We start from the raw sequence: 9,430 nt of genomic DNA on the forward strand, positions 1-9,430 counted from the left end.
AATCATACCATTTTGAAATCACTGTCCTCATGACAATAAACACATGTTTGGAGCAGTAGGCTATACAAAAAGAAATGATGTGACATCAGTCATTAAACAGTCACTTTCACATATAATGACGTCAAGCATGTCTATTTTAGAGCAATGATGGAACTGCTTTTTTAATATATGTGAGCCAATTACTCAACCAATATCTATTATGAGAAATGAAATGAAGTAAAAGCAAGGAGCACATGCTGCATTTTACTGAATTACAAATGTTTAAATTTTCATGATCTGACTCAACTGTTGATGCCCACCTCAAGCCATTTATGGTAGGCCCTAGTCATTGAACTCCTTCAAGATTTCAGGTCTACATCATGTGCACTCTTTTTATTGGTTCTGCCATGTAAAGGATGGAGTCACGCAGTCACACATGATTCATACTTGACTCATCTAGATACAAATTTAATGGTGGGCAAATTCTTTAAAAGAAAGCTATTATTTAGCTACAGGCTATGCATGGAGAGTCTGGCCATACAGTAAATTTGACGGTTGATGGTTCTATGAGAAACTGTACACAAGTTTCTAGCAGAAAGTTTCTATCAGAAACTGTGCACAAGTCTTGTGTAAAATGACCACCAATGCTTATTTACACAACTGTTGCTCTAAATTGACTTTTAGTCGGAACATTTGGTTCTCATTTGGGGAAAAATCCGACCGACGACAAAAAGACTGTGCAGACTTCCACAGGGCAGGTGGAACTACTTTTGATTCGTTGCTGTTCTTATTTGAGGTTACTTTAACTGACCCTTCGAAAGGATCCAGGGCAATGACTCTTGGCTTCCTCTTGCCGGTGCTGAAGACAACCTCTCTATTGGAGCCGTTGAGGTCACACCGCTCTATGTGCTTCAGACGGTAGTCGGTCCAGTAGATCTTGTCATGCACCCAGTCCACCGCCAGACCCTCGGGCTGGTAGATGTTCCTGGACACAACATACTACCCAGATCAAAGTGAAGCCAAGGGGGAAACAATTCAATTTCAAAAGTGAAGGGAAAATATTGTGTTGGAATTGTAAACACTTACGAACAACCACATATTCAAATGAATAGAGTCGAAGATGAACAAAAATAAGATCCATAATTAATTCTTGCGTTACTCCAGATGATTTTTCTTTAATCTTTCTGCTCTTTTTGAAAGTCTAGACTGTAAAAATAATGAACATAACATGGTAAAACACATTTCAATGAATATGAACACTTTGCAACAAATATTTGCAGAGCTCAAAAAGTTTGTGATCATTATGATTTGGATCAAAATGACTGTTTTTAAAAATCAAACAAAACCAGTACTAATCATCTTATAATTTCTTCAAGCAATAGATGTTGCACTAATTTTCAAGATTACTCTTCATGATCAAATCAATATCAAGTCCTCTCTGAATTAAGTTCATATTTTATAGAAACACCACAAAACAGCTAGGCATAAAACAATTATTGATACACAGTTCTGAAGTCTTGCTGATATGATAACAGCTACATACTGCTACACTTCTGTCACAAAAATCAAAGTATCAATTTGCAGTCAGTTTGCTCCCAACCTCTGTTTCGCCTCCGCCCAGCCCCCTGCGGTTGATCTGGTTTGTGGACCTGTCGATCCAGAAGACCAGCCGTTCCCGATGGTGGACACCAAGGGACAAGACAGTGCCCAGGTTGGTCACCTTGCGACGAGGGACAACTGCCTGGAAACCAACCTCCGAGATGCTATCCCTGTGGCTAAAGATGATCTTTGCCTCAGCTCCTGTGGTAGCAAGCAACAGTGAGAGGCATGCAGGGGGATGGGCTATGCATTATCCGTACACAGTAGCCTATCTGTGGTGATATGGAGCCATTTAAAAGTGGCTGACCATTTCATTTTGCCAACTTTTCCTAGATTATAGAATGTTATAGATATCTTCAAACACTCCATTGTTTGACAGGATTAAGGCCATGCAGATAAATTACAAAGTGTATAAGTGGTTGTTATTATAATCATCAAATTGATTTTGGAGTAGACATATCAATTAACGTTACACCTTTTTTTTTTTTTTTTTAGTTTGATTTTCAAAAATTAGCAAACGATAAGGAAACCCCCACAATATTAATCAGAGAATATGAAAATGCTGCATGATAAATCAACATATGTCCAATTCTAGTTTCTCTCTTTTACATTCAATGATTCATGTGTAACAGGGAGGGTATACCGGGTAGAAATATTCTAACGTTAAAGATAATGCTAATTATCTCCAAGCCAAGGACCAGGCCAGTTTGTAAATTTGCAGCCAGTAGACCTTTATCTTTGCTTTCTTTGTATCATAATGGTTATGGGTCTGACTGAATCAGTTTAAACTCATTAAATATGAAGAAATAATGGTGCCTTTTTATCAGAACAGAAGAAACAAAAAGTTGTCATGGCCTCATACATGGACCTTACCTTGTCCTTATCTGGTGGGATCGACCTATTCATGGAAAATACATTAGGGTTTGGGTGAAATTGAACACATAATCCTCGCTCTGTGACATTTAGGATAAACCTGTCACTGTCTCAGAATATTACTGATGGAAATTACAAATCAGGAGCTTAGAAAAGTCACAGTACGAACGAGAATGGTTCCAACCTCCCGAAAGGCAGGACCAGTCGTCTGGGCCGATAGAATACCCCGGTAGGCAGGCACAGTGGTACGACCCCAGCGAGTTAATACACAGCTGGCCGCACTGTGCATAACCGCCGCTTTTGCATTCGTTGATGTCTAGAAAACAAAAGAAACACACAAACAATTTATAGAAGGTCTAACGTTAATCAAACAAGCAATGAATTCAAAGCGAAAAACTTTACAATCGTACCATGATATCACGGCATACGCAGCCATCGATAAGGTAATGAAGCAACGCATTCGTGTCCCCGGTCCGTCCGTCCCGATATCGTCTGCTTTTAATGTAACGCACACGACGTTAGAGGGCAGCATACAAGCGAACTTGATCGCTAACCCCATCCGCCCGACCAAAGAGATTTTCCCCAGTACCGTAGGAGAAAAATCTCTTTGTGTCCGACAGAACTCTACACTCGGCATGAGGTCCATTATCGAAGTTGACTCATCTACTAGTATTCACCTTATTACAACATTTTAGGCCAACTGATTTGCGTTGTACGTCTTTACTTTAAAACAATGCCCATCATTTGTGTATAGTGTGATTCAGATGTAGGTTCCTAATCCTTCTTCACCGTCAATTTGTTTCTAATGACACTGTTTTACAGATCAAAATTGTCATTTTGATGTGAAAAGGAGTGCAGCCCAGCTCACAACGTCGGAAGTTCAGTACACTGTCTCGTCTAGATGCTAAACAAGTTTCGAGGAAGGACTGAAATACCAGCTTAAGTTAGAGGAAGAAATAGAAACCAAAGCATGTGCCAAATATCAGATCAAACTGCATTTTTTTTCGGTTTGGCAATTGCGAAATGAGTTCCATTCCTGCATCTTCCGTACATTGCTTTGATACTACCCGACTAGGTCTCTTGAAAACAACAACAGCAACAACAAAAACTCATGTTGATGTATTGTGTTAATATCAAGAATGCCTATGATTGACCAGGCAAGTCGATCCTGATATAATACGTCCCAGATGATCTATTATTTCAGTGAAATGTGATCAAAACCATCTGACGGACTCATCAGTACTTTGGGCAAAAAGAGACACTAATATACAACATGCACTAAATGGAAATAACGATTTCATCAATTTGAAGGCCTGATATTTTGATCGCACCATGCAATTAACAATGTTTATGCATTCATAGGGTGGTATGTTGGTATATTCATTGACAAATTTTGACGTAAATGGCTTAAATCTTAAATCGTTTTTTCTTCTTCTTTAAGAAAATGTTGAGTAGTGAAATACTGATAGGGCTATTTTCAGTCGGGACTGCCTCGGGGACTGCCCATGACAAATAACAGGTACATTGTATTCCACACAGGCGCACATCCACACACACGGGCACTCTGCAGAAAAAAACAACAACAACAACAACAACAACTCAAAACAACACACAGACATATAGAGACAAGACGATAGATAGAGAGAGCCAGAAAGAGAGAGAGAAAGAGAGAGAGAGAGAGCGGGTACATATAACATTTACATACATTGATATATAGACAAAATACGTTCTGTTTAAAATAGACTTCTGGCAGACTCGGTTCACCGACCTGTACATCCGTTTTTCTGACGTCGGAAACCCGGGGGACAGGGCATCTTGCTACGACCACGCCCCCTCCCTCGGCCGGCCCAGGCAGGCGATGAGGTGATGATCAGATAGGCTGTGGAGGAAACCATAAAGTAACGACAACTGTCACACGCAATAATATTGCCTCAATCATTCATTTTACAGTCTTGTAGTCGCCCAACATTACTTACAATGAGGGCTCAATGTTGATACGGTCATTGCACAGAAACGAGGTTTGGTTAGGTTTCCTTTAATGTGCAACATCAGCACGCGAGAGACCTGGATCGAAAACCCCAGCTTACTGTTTAATTTAAATTAAAACATGTTTCCCCTGTCTCGTTTTCGGATCCTTAGGGACAACTTACTGCACTCTATAATAATCTGAATCATGTTACCAAAAACCCACACACAGACACACGCACACACACACACACACATACCAGCACACACATTATCGTCGCTATTATCAACTTAGAGTCATTTTGAATACTAAGTAACCAGTTTGTATGGACAACATATACTTGGGTTATCAGCACCACACTTTTGCTCAATCACGCTTAATGGTATTATAGTGTTTTCACCTGATTGTATTCTCTAGTCTGCCGTTTACTTTTTGTCCTTTTTTACATGTTGTTATACACGCTGGTGTCGAAGCAGTCTATTGAGATCAAACATCTATCCGTACTTCCTTTGTGTTCCACTTGTGACCAATTCTTGTACCATTCCTTCCTGTGCTTTGTCTGCCTTTATGAATTACGTTTCATGCTTGGATGGTCAGTGGCAGACACAAAATGGGTCAACCGATGGTGTGCCTTTCTTTACATGATGAAATACTTTGAATTTGAGACATGTAGGACAGGGTATAAGCACTGTTTGGACGGGTGGGGTTTAAACTAACAGTAGGCCCTATGCCTAAATACTGATTAGGTGAGCGGAGTATGCCAATTTCTGACAACAACAACAGCCATTGCAAAACAAAAGAAACAAAGAGTAATAAAAAAAAAACAGCAGCACCTGAAACAAAAAAGCAGTTTCAATAACAGCAATCACAGTATAAGGGCGCGTTTACACCGAACACGGCAACGGCAACGGTCCGGGTTTTTTTTTTTTGTTTGTTTGTTTGTTTGTCTTTTTGTTTGTCTTTTTTTTTTTTTTTTTTGGTTTGTTTGTTTTTGCTATGGTGCTCCAAAGGGAATCATGTCTGGTTCTGTTAAAAAAAATAAAAAAAAATCTTAAGTTCGGTACAAAATCACCCAAAATGTTATTCTTATGTCAAAATCAAGACCAACAAAATCACCAGTTGAAGATTAATTTTGTAACAAAATTATTAGCCGGGAAGTGATAGTGTAACAGAACTGTTGACATGATCCCTTTTGGCGAGCACAATAGCACAAAACCGGACCGTTTACCGTTACCGTGCTCGCTGTAAATGCGCCCTGACACTGGAGACAGCAGCAACAACAACAACGTCGACAACGTCGACAACATGGATAACAACGAGTTTCTGCAGCAACACATTATTACAACAACAGCAGCTACAGCAATTACAACAAACAGCCTGTTGCCAGGCTGTAGGTGCAAAGTTGACTATACAAAAAGAGAGGGAGAGGGGCACGGAAAGTGAAAGAAGAGATGGGTGCGGGGGGGGGGGGTGGCGGATTTTAAACTGTGAAGACGAGACACGTAGCATTTCTATTATAGTGTGGAAAAAAGAAGACCCTGGGAATCTCCGGCTCCAGTAAGGAGCGTAATTGCATCCTCCGTGCTTCCATACTTTGACATATCAATAATCATAGGTTTCCAAGTTCACAAAATGATCGTTACGGTATATTTTGTTTGTTTGTTTGTTTGCTTTTGTTTGATTAAGTGTCATGAGCGCGAGTTATTTTATCATGCCGGTAATTCAAGTAAACGAGGAAACATAAATTTCACATCAAATTGCGAAGCCTGGGGTCGTGACCATAAGCGATCGCAGATGGCTATGGGGAAGCGATGACAATTTGAATTGCGGTGGTCAAGGCCCCGCGGTCTATTCACAATCATGTCATATACCTTTACTATCGCACGTTGCCTAAACTGCTTTTTAAAGGGGTAGGTGACGTAAGGAACAATCCAGCTAAGCAAAGGAGAGAGCAGATTCAGATGGGGAATTTTTCACATTCGATGAAGTCGATAACAATGATAAAGGAGACATTCGTAAAGGGACTGTCCCAATGTTCCTGACAACATGCGTTATACAATGAATATTTCATTCGGAAGTTGTGGTCTCCGGAAACTCATGAATAGTGTCAGTTGTGCGTTATCTTAATGTTTGGAATTTTTATCAATTTCAAGTAAGTGGCAAATGTGGCATAGTTTTGCTGGTAAGAACCTGCCAAAACGTCAAACTTCAAAAGTCAAAATTTGTTGATATGTAATGTCAGCCAGAGAGGAGCGCAATTTGGATTGCCCTCTTACGATCATTTTAAACTACTCGGAAGATAGTAGTTGGTAAACTTGTCTTCTTCATTTTTTTTTCTTAAGTCTTAACCATCTGCGAATCTTGAAATGAAGATACAAACAGTTTAACCTATACCTTTTTTTTTTGACAAAAAAAAAATTACACTGAGTCTCTGAAATATGTGTCAGTTTAAATCTTCAGCAATCATCTATCCCTCTCTTGCTACCTCTCAGTCATGTATATATTTGCCTCTGAAATGTTCAACTCCTGCAACATTTGCCAGCACTCTTGGAGTCAGCTCAGACGTTCTAATCTCTCCCGCTCTGCACTGCCTCCCGCTGCAACCATCTCGTGAATATCCGCCACGCGCTTCAGGGGGTTGTTAAACCGACTAACAATCAATTTGTCGAGGAGCGCGAAAAAGTGACAATCTTCGTTATAGATTACAAGCAAATCAGAACTGATAACATCTTGTGCGTTGTTGGCAAACCTGCAATCGGAGCAATGATATTACGTCAAGATTATTCTATGACACGTTGTTAAGTGGTGAAAAGGACATTCACTCCGAATCAGTATTGCATGTCTTTATCTTTTCACACCACTTGGTCCTGGCAAGTTTGTTTGATATCCAACCCGTGTCAGCTATCGACGCTCGTCGAAGTTACCGAGAAAATGTGGACATCAGTTTTCAGAGTATACAGCAAACTATTTGTGTCGTCCTTCTGGGGATTGCATCCATTCTATTAAATAAATGGGGAAAACCTCTGTACACTCTGATTTTGTAAAACTCGCAGACACTTTGAGCTGGTTGAATTTGGCACTTGTTATTTTGACACAGTTAAGCCATCTTGAAGATGTCATGTGGCGGAAAGCGGAAGGACATGGAGTAGAGAGCTAATGGCTGTGACAAAGACCCGATCCAAGAGTATAAACTGTTGTCTTCTCAGAGCTCTATACGTCTCTACCTACAAAGACGATTGAACCAGAGAGGTGGGAACACCTCCCTGATTGAACAGCTTAATTTGAACAATATATCGTTCGCGATAAATTGTTTTTCTGATATCTCTTATGATTTTTATTCTGTTTTAAGTCGCTGCTAGATAGACAAAGTATCTAGATTTCAGGTCAGACATCTTCTTCCTTGATAACCTTCTCATCCCGGGTGTGAATTTAAAGTCATCTTTACAAATACTAGAATGTAAAATTATACTTTTTCACTTTTCACAGAGCTCCGATACCGTCAGGCCTAAAGCGTGACATCATTATGTTTGTTTCTTTGTTTCTTTTTCTCTTTATATGTGATGTCTGTGTTCCTTTTCCTTTTCAGATTGATTTCGGAAAAGCAGATTCATTCAGTGATATTCGTGTATATAGTATTCAGTTTGCCTCTGACTAAACGTTTTTCTTTCCTGAAGTACATTGGATATGACTTGTGAAAAGGATACTTTTTTGTCTGAGCAGAAGACGTTAACTCAAGCCGCAGCAAAGATGACTGTCATGCCAATTCATTGTAAGAATCTGATGATGCTGTCAAGTCAGACATTTACATGCATGTTCTTTATATCCGACATCCTCCTTATGAGGAGTGTGCCGTTATAAATGCTTTACACAGCCGACTGAACCGGACGAGAATGTTGTCACTCAGGCCTCGACACGCCGAGCACAGTTGCGGCAACGGTCCGGTTTTTGTTTGTTTGTTTTGTTTGTTTGTTTGTTTGTTTTTTGCTGCATGGTGCACCAAAAGGAAACGTGTCTGGTTCTGTTGCTGCAATATATTACGTTCCCACTATTAATTTGTTACAAAATAAATCTTCAACCGGTGATTCTGTTTCTAATGATTTTGACATATAAGAATAAAATTTTGTTTGCTTTTGCACAAAAATTATTGATTTTTTTTTTTTCTCAGAACAAGACATGGTTCCTTTTGGCGCACCATGATAGCCAAAAAATAAAACAAAACGAAACGAAACGAAACGAAACGAGACGAAACAAAACGAAACCGAACCAATGCCGTTAACGCTCTCGGTGTGCCGAGGCCTTTATGTTGCAGTGCTCGTCTCTTCGGCCAATGATTTCGGCCGTACATGTCTACACCGGTCGGAAATTGTCGCGGAAAGGCTTGCCTTATATTGGCGGCCAAGTCAGCTGTGACTGAACAACATCACAACCAATACAACGGGATAACAGGCGACTTCCTTTCATAATAATTTGCTCGTATACGGCCATTGAAATGCGTGTCAAATGGAGCAGAGTGGCCACCCATGAAGAAAAACATAATGGAGTAATCAACGCCACTACCTTATAATAGGAAAGGGAGGATACAAGCAAAGTAAATATTATAGTTCACTCATCAAGACTTTTTTTTTTTCTATTTTAGGTCCGAGATCTATCGTCAAACATAGAAAAAAATATCTCCCTATTATACTGAAAGTGGTTGGTTTACACAAGGATAATATCCTTTCATCTCGTCTGCTTAACCTGTTCTTACACAGAAGTTGTACCCTTTCTGGAGAAAAAAATAAATAAAAAAGAAGGCACACAAGACAAACAAACAAACAAATAAACAAACGAAAAAAACAAACAAACAGAATTTAGCGTGGTGAGAGAAGAAAGTAGACTGAAAAATAATGCAGTTAGTCAACGTTGTTCTCATAGATTATTGATTGTTCCTATAATGTTGAGTGTGATCAACCGTTTAAAGACAGCAGATTGCTAACCTTGTTTGCAGGGCATCATTTTTGGGATGGCGGAAGA

At 39.7% G+C, this 9,430-nt stretch overlaps 1 protein-coding gene across 1 annotated transcript in view; it reads right to left on the minus strand.

Moving 5' to 3' along the window:
* The window catches only part of LOC140228754 (prolow-density lipoprotein receptor-related protein 1-like), a 67,193-nt gene extending 60,169 nt beyond the window's left edge, over window positions 1-7,024 (minus strand). The window contains exons 1-5 of the mRNA XM_072309030.1: window positions 6,982-7,024; window positions 4,220-4,330; window positions 2,636-2,767; window positions 1,580-1,779; window positions 791-978 (exon numbers count right to left, since the gene is read on the minus strand). Coding sequence (XP_072165131.1) covers window positions 791-978; window positions 1,580-1,779; window positions 2,636-2,767; window positions 4,220-4,330; window positions 6,982-7,024 — 674 coding nt within the window. The remainder of the gene's footprint in view (window positions 1-790; window positions 979-1,579; window positions 1,780-2,635; window positions 2,768-4,219; window positions 4,331-6,981) is intronic.
* Between the last annotated feature and the right edge of the window lie 2,406 nt (window positions 7,025-9,430).

Source organism: Diadema setosum, chromosome 5 (genome assembly GCF_964275005.1).
Source record: "Diadema setosum chromosome 5, eeDiaSeto1, whole genome shotgun sequence".
Classification (NCBI taxonomy): Eukaryota; Metazoa; Echinodermata; class Echinoidea; order Diadematoida; family Diadematidae; genus Diadema; species Diadema setosum.